Genomic DNA, 20,729 nt, shown 5'->3' with positions numbered 1-20,729 from the left:
CTCGGGACCTCAACCAACTATACCAACAAGTCCTAAAACACATTATGAACTTAGTCAAGCCTTTAAATCACATCAAATAATATCGAAATCACGAATTGCAAGCCGATTCAAGCTTAATGAACTTTAGAATTTCAAACTTCTACATTCGATGCCGAAACCTATCAAATCGCGTCCGATTGACCTTAAATTTTGCACACAAGTCACATTCGACATTACGGACCTACTCAAACTTCCGGAATCAGAATCCGACCCCGATATCAAAAAGTGCACTCACAGTCAAACTTTCCAAAAACCTTCAAATTTCCAACTTTTGCCAAATGACACCAAAATGACCTAGGGACCTCCAAATCCACATCTGGGCGCGCTCTCAATACCAGAATCACCACACGGAGCTATTCCCAGCCTCGGAATCCCAAGCGGACATCGATTACATTAAAATGCACTTCAACCCAAATTTATGAAATTCTTCCAAAATGCCAACTTTCCATTATAGGCGCCGAAATGCTCCTGGGTCATCCAAAACCCGATCCGAACCTACGCCAAATACAAAATCATCATACGAACCTGTTAGAACCTTTAAATCCCGATTCGGAAGTTGTTTACTCAAAAATCAAACCTTAGTCAATTCATCCAACTTAAAGCTTCCGAAATTAGAACCTTCTTTCCAAATCAACTCCGAACTTCCCGAAATCCAATTCCGACCGCTCGTACAAGTCATAATACCTGAAGTGAAGCTACCCATGGCCTCAAATCGCCGAACGACGCGCTAGAGCTCAAAAAATCGGTCGGGTCGTTACATATAAAATAGTGATAAAGAAAGAGTTTTCAATACGATATGATTTTTTTAAAGAAAATTACTATGAGCTTAGTGAGCTCATAGACTTACCATGTCAGATGGTCACGACTCAAGAGCTCGAGCTTAGCTAGAAGGTTACTCAAGCTTGCTTAATTGTTTCGCCTTAAAACTTGAAAAGCACAAGTTACTCAAGTTTTGCTTAATTGTTTCGCGCTAAACTTGAAAAGTACAAGTTACTCAAGCTTGCTTAATTGTTTCACATTAAACTTGAAAAGCACGAGTCAAGCGTAGTCTTAAACGAAGTCAAATAAGCTCACGAGTCAACTTGATTCACTTACACCTAATAGAAAAGGAAAATTTGAATCCCAGAATTGTGCTCGTCACAAATTATATGAATTTTCCATTCTCCTCTCGGTATTCATTCTCGTCGAGGGAAGCGAATTAACAAATGCAAGCAGAGAGGGATGTAATTGAGGAGGTGCAGTCCTTGTGCCTAGTTATTGTTGTGCTTTATTTTATCTCCTTATGAAAATATATGGACAACTTATGTGTATACAAACATTCAAAGAGCAAATACTTTCGGTGATGAGAGACATTATATTAATATTGTTGATTTAAGAGCTTTCAATAATACTAAGAGATAAGTAAAATGTTATAACATTGTTGATCGCAAATGGCCATAAGAAATGTAATTGTATACCTGTAAAACGGTATAATTGAATTAGTTACGTGGTCTATAGATAAGAGAACTGATATGATGCAAAAATGATAGATAGACTATTAAAAATAAGACTTAGCATTAAAATCAAAGGAAATGGCAGGCCTAGCTTCAGGAGTGGTGCTTCCAAGGACAGAAATAGGAACAATATGCAAGAACAAATAAAGTTATCTTATTTAGCTTGAGAATAGAATGTAGCATAAGTTTTGCCAATAATTTCGTGTCCCTACAATAGTTGTTGACTACTATTTATAACTATACCTAGAAAATAAGATCCTAGGATCAAGTCCCTCTTAGATGATAATAAATGGAGTCATTGATGAATATGTAACGGCAGGCCATGAATGCCAAAATTCTCTGCAATGGTTCCTATTCAATACTAGGGAATATTCTTTATTAAATACCATCTGGTGACAAATATTCAACCCGCTCACGTTGATTATGCTCCCCTCGGGGTCTATCCGATGCCAACTGCTGCAATTGTTCCTAGTCTTGGTTCTTACTCAATTTGTCTTCCACCTGTCTCCGATTTATGTATCACGCTATCATTCGATCATTTAATATAAACCAATTTTACCCTATACAGATAGTTCCCCTGCTTTCATGTAGCATATCTTTGTGTCACCGGGAAGTTAGTGAAGATCCCTTTCTTGGAGGGAGATCTTCTAAAAACCTTCTGAACAGTCTCTGACACTTGATAGGATGCACGTCTCGCATTTAATACCTCGAACATGTGTTTCCCTACGATTCATCAATATTTTTGCCGGTTCTCGAGGTAATCATGACCATAATTTTTGCCATCTATATCTTTACTTATACTCATCATTTTACCTCTTTCACTTCTAAAATTTTTATAAGTTTAATATCTTCTCTGCACGTAACCTTCTTTTGCTTTCCTCTCTTTCTGATTTATTCAAACACTCCAGTATCTCCTTATTATTATAGCTTCTTTCACTGAGTCTTATGAGAACTCTACCTTCCTCTTTGATGAGGCCTGGAAAGAAGTAAAGATAAAAGAGGTTGATGTCGATGCTGATTATCCTATGGTAAGAACCATCATTCCCAAACATTTGAGCATTGTCAATGACTTCCAAGAGAAGTTCCCTCCGCGACTCCATAGAGTTGGGCCGTTAGAAAATATCTTACTTCTATTTATCCTTCCAGTATTCTTGTTGTGAAGGAAGACTGCAACTGCCTAGATCTTAACATCATCGCTCCTAACTTGATAGAGCGAGCTATCTTCTCCAAGGAAGGCTTTACGTATGTCTATACGTATCCCTTCACGTTGGGTCCATCTTCTTTAAGCGCGGTGCCTTGACCCCGTGATCTTGGAGTTTTGTCATTGGTACCAGGTCTGCTTGGCACAAGAGAGCCCCTCTGTATGGCAAATGGTAGCTCTTCTGCTAATTGTGCACGAAGACGGGAAAAACCCTAACCTTGGAACATATGATGAACCTCTAGTGCCCCAAAATCTTCCGTGGGAGAGTAATAAATTTCAGTAAGAGTGTCAACCATGCTCTTCTCACCAGCATGGATGATGACAACGACCATGGATGGATGGAGCGGTTTGTCATCATTGCTACCATGGATATCAGTTGGGCCACGACTCCATCCTTCCCTATATCATGGAACCGTTCACGTAAATTTGTATTTTATTCTTTCCATCATAAAAAGAACCATTCCCCGTTATTGAAGACCTCTCTGTTCTTGTTATTTTAGTTGCTTGGTGGACACCACCAAGGTTCAAGTCCTGGACCAATGGGTTCAAAAGATTCTGGACATTACAATGACAGAAACCTGTCGGTAGAAGGAGATGGCCCCCCAAATATGTGTGGAAAGCCAAGAACCACGGTAAACTGATTTCTTCTTCCTTCTGCCTCTGCAAGAACATAAATTAATTTACTAACTACATCTTTTTCTTGATTCAGGGCTCCATTACCTATCCCGAAGTGGATGTTTTGGTTGATCCTATAGAGGCTGCGAGATTGCTACAAGATGTTTTCACTTGGAGTGGTGCCCTTGGATCTGCCTCCAGTGGAGGTGCTTCCTCTTAGAGTCCCCAGCAAGAGAACAATCAACCAAAAAGGCGGCGTTCTTCCTCGATTGGGGATAAAAATAAGAAAATAAGAAGGCCATGCCTGCGGCCACTATGGTCGTCAATGATGACGGGGAATCTACTGATGAAGAGGCTTCCCTTTAATGGAGACAATGATCTTCAAAATCAATTGATGAAGAGGTTCGAGCATTATGGGGCGAGATGGATCTAGTTGATAATGCCATCTCCCGCTATTCTGTCCTCGTTGTTGTTTCTGGTCCCGGGAGGTCAGAACCCAAGCCTTTTCTGCCTTTGATTAACGAGCAACCAATAATCAACACTGTTTCTGCTTCTCAACCTACAACGCCAACAACTTCATGCCCCTTTACACCAGCTGCACCTTCACCATCAGCATCTGTTGCACCTCCTCCGCTGGCCACAACTCCTGAGAAGTGGATGTTTCTCCTCTCTAGTCCCCTAACCGCAGGAATTTAGGGCACAATTATTCACCCTTTCTCCAGATCCCCGAGGGAGGAGGAATGTCACTCTCTCGGTTTCAAAGGGGTGACATCTGTTGTCCAAGCTAGTGGAGCTTGCCAACTACCTGAAGCCACTGGCTTCAGAGAAAGATAAGAAGAAGATACACTCCCTTTCATGGGAGTGTATGTTGAATTACTCCATGCACAATACGGCAACGGTACCGTACTTGTTCTCTTACTACTTGTTCTTTACTTATCTGTTATAACAAGGTTTCTGACTTTGAAACACATTTTGTAGGCCATGTGATCGACCATTTGCTGAATCGTGCCAGCAAAGTTTGAACTTTAATCACGTACTATTGCATGCGTTCCTCATTCGCGTCGAAAATCCCATATACTTGGTTTACTACTAGTTTGGTATCACATTTGATTTCTATGACCTCGGAGCCAAGTCCCCAGGCCAGTTCGATTCCTACAACCAAAGCCTCATACTCGGGTTCATTGTTAGGTAACAGAACAGTTTTTATGGCCTGCCTCAGGGTCTCCCCCAAAGGCGTGATTAGGACCACCTCGAGCCCGGACCTTTTCACATTAGAAGCTGCATCCGTGAACAAGGTCCAAACTCCTGATGCTGTTTCCAACACCAGCACCGCTTCTTTAGCATCCAGGGGAAATAACCGGGGACTGAGATCGGCTACAAAGCAGGCCAAAACTTGTGATTTGATCGCAGTCCTAGGCTTGTATTCAATATCAAACTATCTAATTTCGACTGCCCATTTGACCAACCATCCTGACAACTCAGGCTTGTGAAAAACATTCTGCAAAGGGAAGGTCGTCACAACAACTATCAGATGGCATTGAAATAAGGCCTAAGCTTTTGAGAGGCGACTACGAGAGTTAAGGCCAGTTTTTTGAGGTGCGAATAACGAGTCTCCATTTTTAACAAAATTTTTCTAACATAATAGATAGAAAATTGCGTACCTTCATCCTCCCGGACTAGAACAGCACTTACCGCTACCTTTGATACCGCTAAGTACATTAGTAGTTGTTCACCTTCCCCCAATTTTGATAATAGGGAGAGGGGGGCTTGATAGATAACGTTTCAAGTCTTTCAAGTCATGCTGACATTCCAGAGTCCGTTCGAAATTGTTCTTCTTCTTCTTCTTCTTCTTCAATAGAGAGAAGAAATGATGACATTTTTTCGAGGATCGAGAGATGAACCTGCTTAATGCGACCAATCTTCTAGTTAGCCTTTGTACTTATTTTACGCTTGTCAGCTGGTCTAGGATGTCCTTGATGACTTTGATCTTATCGGGATTTACCTCGATCCCCCTTTGTGAAACCAAGAAACCCAAGAACTTACCGGAGCTAACCCCGAACGCGGATTTTTTCGGGTTGAGCTTCATGTTGTGCTTCCTCAAGATATCGAAGGTTTCTTGAAGGTGCTTTAAATGATCACCTACACTCAAAGACTTGACCAACATGTCATCTATATACACTTTCATAGTTTTACCTATTTGCTTCTCGAATATCTTGTTCACGAGCCTCTGCTAAGTGGATCCTATGTTTTTAAGCCCGAAGGGCATCACATTATAACAATATGTGCCAAAGTTCGTAATGAACAAAGTTTTTTCCTGATCCTCCGGGTTCATCTTAATTTGATTGTACTCAGAATAGGCATTGAGGAAACTCATTAACTCGTGCCCGACCATTGCATCAATTATTTGATCAATATTTGGCAGTTGGAATGAGTCTTTGAGGCATACCTTATTCAAGTCTTTATAATCTACGCATATTCGAAACTTGTTATTCTTTTTTGGAAATACAACTACATTAGCTAAGCATTCAGGATACTTTACCTCCCGGATTGAACCAATATCAAGTAGTCGAGTTACCTCTTCCTTAACAAATCTACCTCGGCTATTGGGCATTTCTTTTGCCTTATCGAAAGGAAGCTCGGGTCCAAGCTTAGCTTGTGCACGACCACCTCTAGTGGGATACCTATCATGTTTGAGTGCGACCATGCAATACAATTAACGTTAGCTTTAAGGAAATTAATAAATCCTGAGATGAGTTCGGCACTGAGTCTGTTCCCAAGTGAAACTTCCTTTCCAAGAATTCTTCGAACAAAGTCACTTGCTTGAGTTCTTCTGCCATGGATTTAGTCACATCTGTCTCTTCCACTACTTGGAAGTATCTCTGTACTGGTGCAGTTTCGATAGCTCCTCGCCTTTATTATCTTCACTCGGCTTGAGAGTAGGCGTGGGTTATTGTAATTGTTATTTGCTAGGTTCCTTCCCTTTATTGCTGGAAATTGACACTGCGTTCATTTCTCTTGCTGCCGGTTGATCTCCTCTTATTTGCCTGATTTCCTCTAGGGTTGGAAATTTAAGCAGTTGGTGATACGTTAATGGTACGACCTTCATCTCATGTAACCATGGCCTAACGAGAATTATGTTGTAGTCTATGTCGTCGTCCACCACTTCAAATAAGGTGGTCTTTGTTACCCCTTCGGCATTTGTAGTCAGCAAGATCTCTCCTCAGGTTGTCACACTTGCCAGGTTGAACCCAGCGATGAGCTTTGTTGTTGGAATGATACTTCCGATTAATTTGGCTTGTTCCAGCACTCTTCATTGAATGATGTTGGCTGAGCTTCCTGGGTCAACCAAACCACCTTCAATCTTGAAATCTAGAACATTAAGAGAGATTACCATGGAGTCATTATTCGATAGAAGATGTCCGTAAATGTCTTCCTCGGCGAAGGTGATATAATCTTTGGCGACTTCCCGGAGTCTCTTACTGTGGGTCACCAATACCTTTGTCTTTTTGGCTACCGAGAAGGTTACACCATTGATTTCATTCCCTTTGAAAATCATGTATATAGTCAACCGATGAGAGTCTTATTCTATCTTCAAGGGTTCTATGTTGTCTCAGTTGCGGCTGTAATTGTTCTTGCCCGGTCACTCAAGAATTCCTTGAGATGTACATTTTTTAATAGTGTCGCCACCTCCTCGTGCAAATGCCGGCAGTCCCCAGTTCTGTGCCCGTGAGTCCCATGATACTCGCACCATAGGTTGTGATCCCTCTGGTTGGGATCAGATTTGATTGACTTTGGGAATCTTGCTTCTTTGATATTCATCATCACCGACACTGGCTTCACTACGATGATGTTGAAATTGTAATTTGATAATATGGGATATGTAGAATCTCGGGTTCTCGGTTTCTCTTTTTCTTGCAACGATCTGTTGTTCCGGCCACAGTCGGTTCTTTTGTTCGGAGTAAAACTATTCGAGGATCAGAACCCTTTGCTGCTGCATCCTCGGCTCTTTTGTAAGGCAAGAAACAACCTTTAGAAGATCGCCGGTATGCATCAAAATTGCCTTTGAATTTATCCTGGTTCTCATCTCGGTCCTGCCCCTTGGTTGATGTCGGAAACCGAGCTGATCATCTTCTATCCTTATTTTTGACTCATAACAGTTATGAACATCCGCCTATGTGATCACCTGGAACTCGAGCAGGCTTTCCTTCAGCTTTCGAGAGGCGTCAGAGCTCCTCGGGTTCAAACTTTTAGTAAATACATCAGCCGCCCATTCGTCTGGTACGACCGGTAATAACATCCTTTCTTTTTGGAATCTGATCATGAACTCCCGTAGCAATATAGTCTCTCCTTGTGCGATTTTGAATATGTCCGCCTTCTTGGCCTGGACCTTTCTGGCCTCGGCATGGGCCTTAATGAATGAATTTGCGAGCATTTTAAAAGAATCTATTGAGTATTCCGGTAAGAGTGAATACCATGTCAAGGCCCTCTTCGTGAGGGTTTCTCCAACATTTTTCAGCAGAACCAACTTGATCTCATGTTGAGCAAAGTCTTTCCCTTTCGCCACCGTTGTATAAGTTGTGATGTGCTCTTGAGGATCTGAAGTGCCATCGTATTTTGTTATATCCAACATCTTGAATCTCTTTGGGATTAACTTCGGTGCTGCGCTCGATTTAAATAGCAACTGAGTATATTTTTTCGAATCCGGGCCCTTCAAAACTAGTGGTATGCTCGAAATCTTGTCCATTCGGGCATGAAACTCCTTCGCATTCTGATCTATCCGCTCTTTCATCTCGCTCATGAATCTCATGAGTTCGATTTTGAAGGGATCATTACCGTTGTCATTACCAGACCCGCTACCGGCCCCCCAGCATCGTTGAAACCGACCTCACCCCTTGGGGTGTTGTTAGCAACTCTTTGAGCCGTTTGATTTGCAGGAGTGCTGGGAGGAACCAGACCTCTCTCGTTTGTGTTATTGGCAGCGCCTGATAACACTTGTTTTAATTCCGTCATGACTTGATCCTTCCTTGAGAGGTGGCCTATGATGGCGTTCTGTTGCTCTCTCAAGATCCTTACTATTTTCGTGATGTGCTCGTCTGCTGCGTCATTGGGAGTTGGCTCCCGTACATGCCGCAGGTATTGTCCTCCATGGATCGGGGTTGCTTCGTCCCCCTTCATTGCGGATATCGCTGATTGAATTTTCGTGCTGAGGAGATTTTCATGTGCCTCAACGTTGTGTGCGATGTTGACATCGTTAGCTGTCATTTTTTATTTTTTGCTAAGAAACAAAGAATCAAACAAGTTAGCAATAAACATAAGGATCAACTCAATTACGCAATTGTCTATGCACCATAGTGGGCGCCAAACTGTTTATCCATAAAATGGTACAATTGAATTTGTTACGTGGTTCATAGACAAGCGAACTGATTTGATCCAAAAATGATAAATAGACTAGATTAAAAATAAGACTTAGTGTTAAAATCAAAGGAAATGGCAGGCTTGGCTCCGGGAGCGATGCTTCCGAGGACAGAAATAAGAACAATATGCAAAAACAAATAAAGTTATCTTATTTAGCTTGAGAATAGAATGTAACATAAGTTTTGCCAATACTTTCGTGTCCCCACGATGGTTGTTGAAATTACTATTTATAGCTATATGTCACGTCCTTAGTCTTAAACTAAGTGCACGTGCGGCACTTGGCAACTCACTCACGATCTTGCATAACTTGCTCACATTCTTGCTATGCCAAGTCAACTCTACTACACTCATGATCGCTAAGAAATGTTAGAACACATGAGAATTGCCAAAGGAAACTTTTGTATTAGAGAGAACTTGATTGGTTTGCTTGGTTGATGAATTACAAATGAATGCCCCCTATTTATATTAATCACCTAGGGGATAGTATGTAAATAATAATTGTTCTATAAGTCCTTCCGTATTTACAAATAAGTCCTTCTCTAACAAATAATAATTTTATAGGGTTCTAGGGTCTTCCTAAGGAAACATCTATATTTCTCTAGAACCTTCCTACAAGTGCATAAATATCTAGAACATTTCCAAGGAAATTCTCCATAGTTCTAGAATATTCCGCCAAAATCTAGCCCCTAACTTATGTAACCCTTCCATATGGCAAAAATATATGCCAAGTGACACCTATGTGGCATGATGGTGTGGCGGGTCATGACATATACCTAGAAAACAAGATCCTAGGATCAAACCCCTCTTAAGTGATAATAAAGGGGGCTATTGATGAATATGTAACGACATGCCATGAATGCCAAAATTCTCTGCAACGACTGTCTGTTTAATACTGGGGAATATTCTTCATTAAATGTCATCTGGTGACAAACATTCAACTCACTCACGTTGATTATGCTCCCTTCGGGGTCTATCTGATTCCAACTGCAACTGTTGTTCCCGGTCTTAGTTCTTACTCAACTTATTTTTCGCCTGTCTCCGGTTTCACGTATCACGCTATCATTCCATCATTTACTATAAACCAATTTTACCCCATATAATAATATAAAGATGATAAATGTATATGAACAGGTAGTCCTTTAGAGAAACAGGTATTTTACTAAGATTGTCGTATCTCTAATACAGTCCTACACTCCTACATTACACTCTATAGATCATTGGTGGGAGTGGGATTGAACCGATTAGTGCCAACTGCCAAACTACCAGCACAAAATGTTTAATACAATTAGCCAACAAAAAATGAGCTATTTTTACTCTGCATTCAGAATCCAAAAATGACGATGTAATTTTATGATTCAAACTTAAATAGAAAGTATTTTGCATTTTGAAAACTTAATTCTAATTTCTAAACATACCCCCCCCCCCCTTCCCCCTCCCAAAAGAAAAAAAATCACATTTGCCCAAATACATAAATATGTGCAAAATTGGGGGCTTAACTTGGAAGAGAACTCTTCTGCTTTCCGCTGCCGTTTTGCCTTTTCCCCTAAACAAAACCTCGAGGAACTTACCAGAAGCACAGACGAAATAGAAGCAAATACTTTTCAGTACGATAGAGATGTCGAAAACACTGGTACAGCCGATAGGCCAAAAGCGACTTACGAATGTCGCCGTTGTGCGTCTCAAGAAGCACGGTAATCGGTTTGAAATCGCCTGTTATAAGAATAAAGTCCTCTCATGGCGTTCTGGCGTGTAAGTTTTCTTTTTTCCTCTTTCTTTTTAAGACCTCGTTTCATTGAATTTGTGCAAATAAAGTTTGTATGTTTAGAAAAAAAAAATAGAATTATTATAACGAATATGGAATTTTTTTTTGTGGTGTAGAGAGAAAGACTTGGATGAAGTGTTGCAGTCACAAACTGTATACTCAAATGTGTCTAAGGGTGTACTTGCTAAGTCTAAAGATTTGATTGCTGCTTTTGGAACTGATGATCAGTCCAAAATCTGCCTGGAGGTTTGTATTTTTCCATTTTTTTCTAAACATATAATGAAGGTAGCTGGTTTAATCATGCCTAACGTGTAAATTGCTTAAATAACTTGCACTAAATAGCATGATTATTTTCCCTAGAACACTGAAAGTACTTATTCATGTAAACTGATTGGTGTGTCACAAACTTCAGAACTTGCAATCGCTTACACTAAGGATAGTCAAAATATAAAGAAATAAACTCATGAATAAGCCAAGGGGATTCAACATATAGTATGTATAAATAAAAAGTCTTTGGACCCTAGGCTGTAATTTCCAGCAATGGGGTCAATTGACTCTCCTTGGACGAGGGTAGCTCCGTCGCTGCTTGTGATTTGTCGGATATAGAAAGGACCCTTCCTATGGTTTAATCATTTAAACTGTTCTTACACATTATTAGATACATCACTCAAGCTGTTATGGATTATCCATTAAGTTGTTTGAGCATATCTAGTAACGTGAGCTGCTTAAATAAGTGCCACTAATAGCCCGTTTGGCCAAGCTGCAAAAATCAGCTTATTTTGAGAAGTGCTTTTTTTCAAAAGTGCTTTTCTCAAAAGTACTTTTGGTGAGAAGTAGTTTGTGTTTGGCTAATTAGTTTGAAAAACACTTCTGAGCAGCAATTAGTGTTTGACCAAGTTTTAGAAAACTGCTTCTAAGTGTATTTTTCTCAAAACTTCTTCTCAAAACAGTGCTTCTGGAGAGAAGCTACTTTTTTCTACTTCTCCAAAACCGCTTCTGCTTCTCCTCAAAAACACTTTTTTTCTTTCCAAAAGCTTGGCCAAACACCTCAATTTTTGGCCAAAAGTGCTTTTGGCAAAAAAAAAAAAAGAAGCACTTTTGGCCAAAAAGAAGCTTGGCCAAACAGGCTATAAATAGCATTTCATATTTCACCCTACTCTCCACCCTTCTTGAACTCTTTGTTTTTTGCTTGGGGATAGCTGAGAAAGATTCGATGGTTATATATGTAGAAAATGTTTCCTATGTTGTAGATTTTGGACAAAGGAGAGCTGCAAGTTGCAGGAAAGGAGAGGGAATCACAGTTTTCAAGCCAGTTCAGGGATATTGCTACTATAGTTATGCAGAAGACAATCAACCCTGAAACTCAGCGTCCATATACAATTAGCATGATTGAGCGGCTGATGCATGAAATCCATTTTGCTGTTGATCCAAATAGCAGCTCAAAGAAACAGGTAACAGCTATAGTTATTCTTGCGAGGATTTCAAACTCGTTTTTTAGTTGTTTAGGTTTAATATCCTGCAAATTGTTTATTAACTTCTGCAGGCACTAGAGGTCATTCGGGAGCTTCAAAAGCACTACCCCATTAAACGGGCTCCCATGAGGCTGAGGATACATGTACCGGAACAGAGGAGCCCTTCCGTGTTGGACAAACTGAAGGAATGGAATGCCTCCATTGTGTCAAGAGAAGAATCTGGAAGTCAGCACTCCATAGTAAGTGACATCTACATTTGGCGCCTCATACTGTACTAACTATTATTGGATGTTATCTTTATCCAAATGCTCTCCTACCTTCAGAATATTAAAGAAATCGAACAATAAATAATACTTGCACCGAAACATTTCATTCTAAATATATCTATCCTGGAGCTAAGACTAGTGATTTCTATAGAATTTGAGATCCCATCTCTTTCTGTTGGAAATACATGCATCTGATATCCCAAGTACAAATTCTTTTAATCCTATGAATTTGACAGGAATCTGATATACCGCAGAAGTAAATGCATCTACTTCCCTTATGCTCTGTGTGATTTTAAATCATTTATAATCAATCAACTGTGGTAGCATTGATGAGTCTTCTCCATCCACTTAATTCAAATTTACCTTTGAAAGTGAGCTCAATTAGAAGGAACAGCCGAGCTCGAAAAATACATTAGGAGAGGGAGAGAGAGAGAGAGAGAGAGAGAGGTAAGAAAAAAAACACGTATCAGATTTAATCCATTTCTCATGCCCTTTTGTGGCTCATTCTCTTGACTTCCGGTTATATGTATTTGTGGGTGTCAACGATGTTGTATGAGATCTTTTAGGTTGTTCATGTTATCAGTTATCATCCTTTTTCTTCTTACCATGATAAAAAAAGAAGAAGTTATCATCCTGTTTCATTAGTTCAGATTCTCGGTCCTTGAATGACGTGGCCAACTTCATTAACTGTCAGTTGTTAAATCATTTAATAATTGCTTTTGTTGCAGCATAATATCCATGTGGTTGATTCTATTTAACAACATGTGTTAGTGATACTTGGTAGACATAAATATTACGTTCTGTTCTTTCTTATAGATCAAACATGAATATTGAATGTCTTTCATTAACAATTAGTTTACAAAGGCTAAAGATAATTGAAACTTGTCAACGGCTTAGAATATTTTAGGAATTGTTCAGTCAGGTCCGTGCATAGTCGTTTGTGGTAATAATTAGTTGCAATATTGTTAATCTATTCAGGACCTTGGTTGTTAGAGTTACATTTCCCTATGAACATTTTGTTATTCCTTTATGGTGAAGCCGTGAAGGCCATTGATCCAAGTTGACTTTAGAAGCCAGTTTCATTAAATATGGCCTAAACAGTGAGTATGAGGGTGTTTGAATTGGCTTAAAAACTGGTCAAACCAGCTTAAAAGCACTTTTGGCTTATTTTTGTGTTTGGCAGACACCGAAAGTGCTTTTAAGTCAAGACCATCCAAAATAAACCAAAAGCCATAAGTAGGATATTCCCAACTTATGGCTTTGTAGCTTTAGAGCTATTTTGGTTTGACCAAGTAGATCACCTTATTATCCCTTGCATGTTTTTGTATTTTCCAAAGTATCCCTCCTCTCACTAAAAGTCCTAACGTCATTTTCTTTCTTTTCCTTCTGCCATTTCTGGTTGTTACATCCTACAAGCCATAGCAGGTAACTCTTCCGGTTTACAGTTGTGTCTTTACCTGGGCAAGCACCCTGAAAAAAAATTGTTGCTACCAATGTAATATAACCGAGTTAGCCGAATAGTAGGTTATTGAATGCAATCAGAAATGCTTGTCATAGTGGGGTCAAAGTTATCTCGTTGCATGGAATTTTTACACTCACTATGAATAGGCATTTTGATGAGTTATAGCCCTATCATCTTTGATGGCGACCCAAACTAGTGTAAGGCAATACCATCCATATTTTTGTTTTTCTCATGATTGCCAATGAAAATTACGATGTTGAATGATTGTATTTTCTAAATATATTCTACTAGTTGTTTTGCTCCTTTTACTATTTCTTTCTTCTTTTTCTTCTTCAAACATTAAATGTTTCTTTTATTTTTCTTCTGCTTAGTATGCAAGTTCTTTTCATCTGCTACTTTTGTTAGTCTTCTCTTTTTCTACTTTATTACTCTTTTTGGAAATGATTTTCTACTTTGTCATTATGGTTCTAAACAAATTAAATACAAATTTGAATGTTGCAAATGATTTTTTTTATGTTGATTAATCGAAAATAAAAATGTTTTTTTGCATTGAAGTTACCTCTTTAGGGCCTTGTTTTACATTCTTTTGATGTGTAATTGAGTTCTTGAGTTAGTATTAGAGTTATTGTAGTTTTAATAGATTGTGTGCTCAGCTTTTCACTTTTCAGTTGAAGCCCCATGGGCGTCGTCGTTTCATTAGGCTTTTCTCTTGGAAAAAACACTGCTCCCTGTATTCTTGCTTATCAATAGAAGCAGGAAGCGTCAAGAGTAGCCGTTAGGTCTCACTTTTTCTTCCTTTATTCTTCTTCTCCTTTGAACCCACTTGAGCTTCATTCATGAAAATACCATTTTATTTATTCTAAAGCTTAATGAACTTCAACAAGCACAGTTTGTGCCATCTGTACAAGTCGAATGGTGTCGTCCATTAATAAGAAGTGGAGGAACCTTTTGAATCCTGGTCACCAAACTAATGGGTGATGAGAATATGAATGCTTTGAGGTGGCCAAACTAATTTTGCATCGTATACTTAGGTCAAAACTGCACTTTAATATCTTTGATTGAGTGGACAGGCTTGCTCTCATGCGCTGTTAACTAGCACAGTTGCATTTGTTTGTTTCATGGTAATTAACTACCCGTCTACTTGTTGTGTTTCAGATTTGTGAGATTGAACCTAGTCTTTTCCGGGACTGTGATGCCTTGATCAGGAATTTACAGGGGAGGTTGGAAATTCTTGCAGTCAATGTACATGTGGAAGGAGATACCTTTGTTGATCAGTACGATGATCACGAGGACGAGCCATCAAGTTTACGGAAGGATTCTACAGGTTCTGTCCTTCAGCTGAGTGAGAAAATGCAAAAGCAGACCATTTCTTCAGAAAGTGGCAATTCTAGGGGAGAAGTAAAACTGAACAAACCTGCCACAACTGGGAGTTCCGAGGGTGAAGTAAAACTGAACAAGTGCACTACTTGCAACGCTGTTGTGGGAGATTCAAAAGAATACAGAGAGCATTTTAAGAGTGACTGGCATAAGCATAATCTTAGGCGAAAAACTAGGCAACTTCCTCCACTTACAGTGGAAGAATGTATGGCAGACCTGGAACTTGGAGACTCGAAGGCTGATCTTAAAGAATATTCATTTTAAGGTTGGAACAATTTTCCTTGGCGACAACCTGCATTTTATATGATTGAAGACATATATTCTACCTGGAAAGACTTGGAAGGAAAAATAATTTAGAGAAATGCTGGCGAAGAAAATTTACCAATGAGTGATTATTTTGAATTTTATCATATTTAACAATTGACAAAAGGTGAAAAAAAGACTATCTATATCACTTTCTTGTCTCTGCTCCTCTTTGTGTGCACAAAATGCCTTTATGTTGATGCCTCCCAGTAATCTTGAGTAATGTGTCTATGAATCTGGTGTCTATACTGGTATTGAAAATATCTTATGATATATCGGATGTTATGTCTTGGCTTAGTTCTTGAGGTTCATTTCTCCAATTGAGTTCTTTCCCATCTTGCTATAGTTTGAATAGCAACTCTTGTTCATTATCGCCTTGCTCAACCGGTCTTTAAGATCCAAGCGAGCAACTTGTTCAGTCGTGTCTGTAACCTGCAACACGTTCGCAAACATTACCAATCCTGTCAATCCTGTCCTACTTCTTTCTTACGTTCAAAAGTGCAGAACAAGAAGTTCCAGTCATACCGTTAAATTGGCTGATTAGTGATGTATTCTCATCAAGATGTGTGACCTACTCTTTCTCACAACTACACCTGAACAAATGGATGATGTAGCAGCTGAGCAGCCGTGGGCCGGCGTCTTGGATTCTTCTGCAGGCAAAGTTTCAGAAAACTCTTTGCATTATCTGAGAGGTTCCTGGGAATCTCAGGGCTGTCTTTGCCATCTGCCAGTTTGAATAATGCAGCTGCCTGTCAATCCCACATAAAAATTTGCACAATCCAGTTATATCATGATCCATAGTATTATTCTTTCAGAACAAACACAACCCCGATATTTGAGCAGGCTTTCTTGAAAAGAGAAATGGAACTGTTAAAATGAAAGTTGAGAAAAAAATTTGCGCATGTGTTATGTGTGTACTCCCTTTGTCCAAGGAGTCAAAAGGTTATATTTAGTCCTGGCATTTTTTGGGTAATTTCGTCAAACAAACGTTTTAGAGCTAAGGAAATATGTCATACTTCATATTGTCCCCATGGAGGTTTAGCTGTTGCCATCTCAAGAACAGTACAACCTAGGCTCCAAATATCTACAGCAACACTGGAACATCCTGCATCCTGTACTACCTGATATAATAGTATTTGGAAACAAGAAAGGTTTCAGGAAATAAGAAACAGAAAAAAGATGTTGGAATAAACCATTTAACAAATTCTTGAGAAAATTACCTCTGGAGCCATCCAATTTGAATTTCCTTTGAAAGAAGTCATCAAAGAACATGTCTTTATCTGAGATTGGAAAATCAAATATAAACACGAATTAAAATATCCTTTTTATAAAATGGAAATCAAAACTTGGGATTCTGCTAAAAATGATTACGCTTTTGGTTCATATATTACTGCTGCATATGTACATACATGTTTAGCCATTCCAAAGTCTGCAAGCTTGATTTCACCTTTAGCATTTACTAGTATGTTTGCTCCTTTAATATCTCTGCCAAGTAACAAATTACCTTTGAGCACAGTGTACAATACCAATATTGATCAAATATTCTTCTGATAATATCATTTAGCTTTATTTTTTACCTGTGTGCGATGTTTCTCTCGTGTAAGAAGATTAGTCCAGAGAGAATTTTTTGAGTGTAGCTGCTGATAATTTTTTCTTCAAAAGGACCATATTCTTCAACTAGTTTGAGAATTGATCCTCCAGGGACATACTCCAAGTAGAGAGACAATTTGTCTCCTCTCTGTAACAAGATTGTCAATTATCACTTTTCTTGTTCTATTTTTAATTAAGTATAATATTAAAAAACACAAAAGGGGTCATACCAATTCACTTCCATAGTATTGTACAATGTTTGGATGTGAGAATTGACTGAGCAATGTGATTTCCTGTTTAACCAAGAAATTCAGATTTGGTTAAAAAAAATATCATGAAAGACCACCTAAAATTGCTTGTTTGAGTATAAAATATACAGACCTGAGTCAGCTGCTTGAGACGTTCTTTTGATTTTATGTCATTGGAGACGATTCTTACTTCCTTTATAGCACACATTTGTCCATTATCGCTGTTACAGAAACAAAGTTATAGCTATTAGTTAGGTCTCACTTCTCCATTCTTTCATATTTTTCTTTGTTATTCTTCATTTTTTCTTCTCTATTGTTATTTATGCTCTTTGAGAAATGGTCCATTTTCATGAAGACATCTGAATTATGGCTTATGAAAGACAACCCGGTGCACAAAGCTAAATAGTAACATTGTCATTGATGAGCCCTCGAGCTATTCTGGTAAATTGGTACTATCAATATCTAGCTACCTTGAAGAACATAAACATGAAAATATTTAGTTTATACACATTGACATCGTATAGATTTTTACATGATTAACATAATTATTATTATAACAATTTAATTATTTTTATCAGGGTACAAGTAAAACTTATCATAAAGAATAAATAGTTTTGACACTATGAAGCATAGAAGTTGAAGCAAAGATGTAAAATAGGATGAGTGGAAGTCATGAGATACCTATTAAATCCAGCATAGACATGCCCAAATGTTCCTCTTCCTAACAACTTTCCTTTCTTCCATTTGGACTCAAGAGCTTGCCCTACTGATTTAGCACAAGAATTTGGGGGAAGTGGAAGAGGAAGAGGATGGCGCGGATGATTACAACTTTCTTGTTTTCCAGTGGGAGAATCCAAAATCTTTCCCCATACCAATATTGGATATGTTGGTGAAGTACAAGGCGAGGTAGACTTTGAACTCTCATTGTATTTATTTCTGTTCAATTTTCCATAATATGTTATGTGAAATGAAGAAGAAGATAACTTACCCTCTACAGAAAAAGGCAATAACAAGAGGAAATATTCAACAAATTAACCTGAATGGACTAAATGACAAGTGGTCTTGAGCTAGTTCTTCGTCATCATTGAACTGATCAGATGAAGTAGAGGAAGATCCACTACTTGATCTTGTAGAGAAATGAGGTGAATCCAATGGTAAAGGCAAAGGAAGAGGACAAAGTTTTTTTTCTTTTGTACAAGTGTAGGAATGAGGAACAGAGGATGCGGAATAGTAACCATTATTAGCTGCAAAAATTGTTGGAGAATTTTGGGGTATCAAGATGGATTCATCAAAGCTTTTTGGCTTCTTTTCTCTGTTCTTCTTCTTATTCTTGTAATTTCTTGGAGGAGTTTCTATTTCTTTGGGTTGCTGAAGTGCGTGTCTTTCAAACCAAGAAGCCATTTGATTTTCAAGTGTGTATCAAAACATGGAAGTTTTTGCTCAAGTTTTGAAATGTTTGGGTATATAAGAGCATGCTAAGGCGTGTACAAGCGTGTGTTCTTTTACTAGTAGGGAGCCTTCTCCATGAGGGCCCCACAACCCCCTTCCAGAACAAGGGAGGGGGGGGGGGGGTTAAGATATCATAGCTGAGTTTGTAGGTTGCATCAATAGTTGGAGACGGCTGCACCCAAGGAATAAGGATGTACTATATCGGGTAAAAAATCACGAGAGATTAAGGTTTAAATTTTGTTGAGGTAAAAAAATGTTAGATAAGTTTTTCTCATTTACTAAAGTCTTGGCATCTAAAGTTACTTAATATTTGTAGTGATAGGAAATAACATGTATCCAGTAGAATAATTAAGATGCGCTCAAACTGAACCAAATATTTAATAATAGGAAAAAAATAAATAGTTGGGGCCGGCTGCAATGTTAGTAAAGATAGTTGAAGTTGACGCCAATTGTGGATTGGGAGAGGGATTGAGGGGTTGGGGCATAGAGAAGGGACAAATACTTGCCCCACAAGTTTGGTTGGGAATGGAGGTGAATATTTTTCTGTCTACTCTTTGAATATCTCACCAACTTAACAGAGAAAACAAGAACATAGTTCACTGATTATTACAAGTATTTTTCTCGAGGTAAGGTATAAGGAATAGGAAGGGAAGCTTCACTCGAGTCCATATCGTCATTAAATACGTCCTGTCCCTAGTATAAACTCCCATATTTCATATCTTATTAGTATTAGAAATTTTCTATGCTTGACTAACGCGTTGACAGCCCGAGAGCTGGAGTGAACTCTTGCAACCACATCAAAACTTACATAAACAATTAGGAGGTGGGAGTGTCACTTAAAAAGGCAGTATGGTGTTCAAGCTTCCGTTATGCGTGGTATCGAGTAGAGCGCAATTATATTGCGTCTGATGTACGCGTCCTTATCTTGCATCCAGTGACGGAAGCAAATATTTACTCATAAAATGATACAGTTGAATTTATAACGTGGTTTATAGACACGTGAATTGATTTGACCCAGAATATTGAAATTAATAAGAACAGAAATAAGATTATAAAATAAACTTAAAGGAAATGCAAGCCTGACTTATGAATTTAGCTTCTCCAGTAGCAGAAGAGAGAACAATCTTAAGAACAAAGCAAAAGAATAATATTATAGTTAGAGAGCTGATTCAACTATTCAAGCTTTTTAGTACAGAACGTTTCATGTCTTACAATGGATGCTAATTCTCCTATACCTTTATTTAGGGAGACAAGATCCCCAAATCATGTTTTTCTTAAATGAGAATGAAACCGTCACTGATGACTGCATAACGATTGGCTATAAATGCAGATATTCTCTGTAACGGCTGCTCATTGAATGCTATCTGATATCACCCCTTGAAATCTTTGTTATCAGTTCCCCTGTCTTCTACACAGCACAGGTCACATGTTTGTATCCGGTATCAACTAATTGCTAACTCACATCTTACTATTCTTCAGTTCCACGTGCCATCTGTCACTAACCAATTTTACCGCATACATATAGTCCCCCTACGTTTTGGTGAGCAACTTAGTGTTATCAGGAAGTAGATATGACCTCTTTTCTTGGCGGGAAAGTTCCTGAGCTATTTTTGACACTTGAAAGGATGCATGTCTCTTCAAATTTAATGACATGAACATATGTTATCCTGTGATTCGGCAAATATTTCTGTCGGTTTTCTAGATAATCATGACCACGATTTTTACCATCTATAAACTTCTCCACTACGTATCACTTTTTCCTTTCACTTTTACAAATCCTTCTTCTTCCTTGATTCCCCTTGGAACCCTACTACAAAATTCATCTTTTTCAGCAAAAATCTCCTTACTCAAATTTCTCACCAACATGTCTTCTAACACTGTTGTACTCGAAAACTCTGGCTTTTTCTTCGGTGGAGGCCCTAAAAAGAACAAAAACAAAGAAGTTGATGTTGAATCTGAACCTCCTATTGTGAACACCATTATTTCTCTCCATCTCGATTCTCAATTAGAACTTCAAGTCCAAAAAGAACCTATTAA

General features: G+C 38.6%; 2 protein-coding genes across 2 annotated transcripts; one reads left to right on the top strand and one right to left on the bottom strand.

Annotated features, from left to right (window-relative positions):
* Positions 1–10,262: 10,262 nt before the first annotated feature.
* Positions 10,263–15,556, top strand: LOC104226880 (uncharacterized). The gene is made up of 5 exons (XM_009778971.2): positions 10,263–10,512; positions 10,642–10,771; positions 11,776–11,976; positions 12,069–12,236; positions 14,881–15,556. Exons 1-5 carry the CDS (start codon positions 10,379–10,381, stop codon positions 15,364–15,366), a joined length of 1,119 nt encoding a protein of 372 aa, XP_009777273.1. The 5' UTR covers positions 10,263–10,378; the 3' UTR covers positions 15,367–15,556.
* Positions 15,342–18,693, bottom strand: LOC104226881 (mitogen-activated protein kinase kinase kinase 3-like). Its single transcript, XM_009778972.2, has 10 exons — positions 18,280–18,693; positions 17,925–18,179; positions 17,377–17,464; positions 17,226–17,288; positions 16,983–17,143; positions 16,815–16,890; positions 16,626–16,685; positions 16,422–16,526; positions 15,931–16,154; positions 15,342–15,837 (listed from the first exon to the last, which is right to left on the bottom strand). The coding sequence occupies exons 1-9, from the start codon at positions 18,642–18,644 to the stop codon at positions 15,993–15,995; spliced, it is 1,335 nt and encodes a 444-aa protein (XP_009777274.1). The 5' UTR covers positions 18,645–18,693; the 3' UTR covers positions 15,342–15,837; positions 15,931–15,992.
* Positions 18,694–20,729: the final 2,036 nt, after the last annotated feature.

This window comes from Nicotiana sylvestris, chromosome 4, assembly GCF_000393655.2.
Source record: "Nicotiana sylvestris chromosome 4, ASM39365v2, whole genome shotgun sequence".
Lineage (NCBI taxonomy): Eukaryota > Viridiplantae > Streptophyta > Magnoliopsida > Solanales > Solanaceae > Nicotiana > Nicotiana sylvestris.
Note: the sequence above shows the minus strand (reverse complement) of the source record. Positions and strands in the feature narration are given on the sequence as shown.

Excerpts from the sequence above, each read along its gene's own strand:
- LOC104226881 (XM_009778972.2), bottom strand. The coding sequence starts at position 18,644 with ATGGCTTCTTGGTTTGAAAGACACGCACTTCAGCAACCCAAAGAAATA. Across the intron at positions 18,180-18,279 it reads TTGTCATTTAGTCCATTCAG|AAATAAATACAATGAGAGTT; the intron begins GTTAATTTGTTG and ends AAAATTGAACAG. Across the intron at positions 16,527-16,625 it reads CAAATTGGATGGCTCCAGAG|GTAGTACAGGATGCAGGATG; the intron begins GTAATTTTCTCA and ends CTATTATATCAG.
- LOC104226880 (XM_009778971.2), top strand. The coding sequence starts at position 10,379 with ATGTCGAAAACACTGGTACAGCCGATAGGCCAAAAGCGACTTACGAAT. Across the intron at positions 11,977-12,068 it reads ATAGCAGCTCAAAGAAACAG|GCACTAGAGGTCATTCGGGA; the intron begins GTAACAGCTATA and ends TAACTTCTGCAG. Across the intron at positions 12,237-14,880 it reads CTGGAAGTCAGCACTCCATA|ATTTGTGAGATTGAACCTAG; the intron begins GTAAGTGACATC and ends GTTGTGTTTCAG.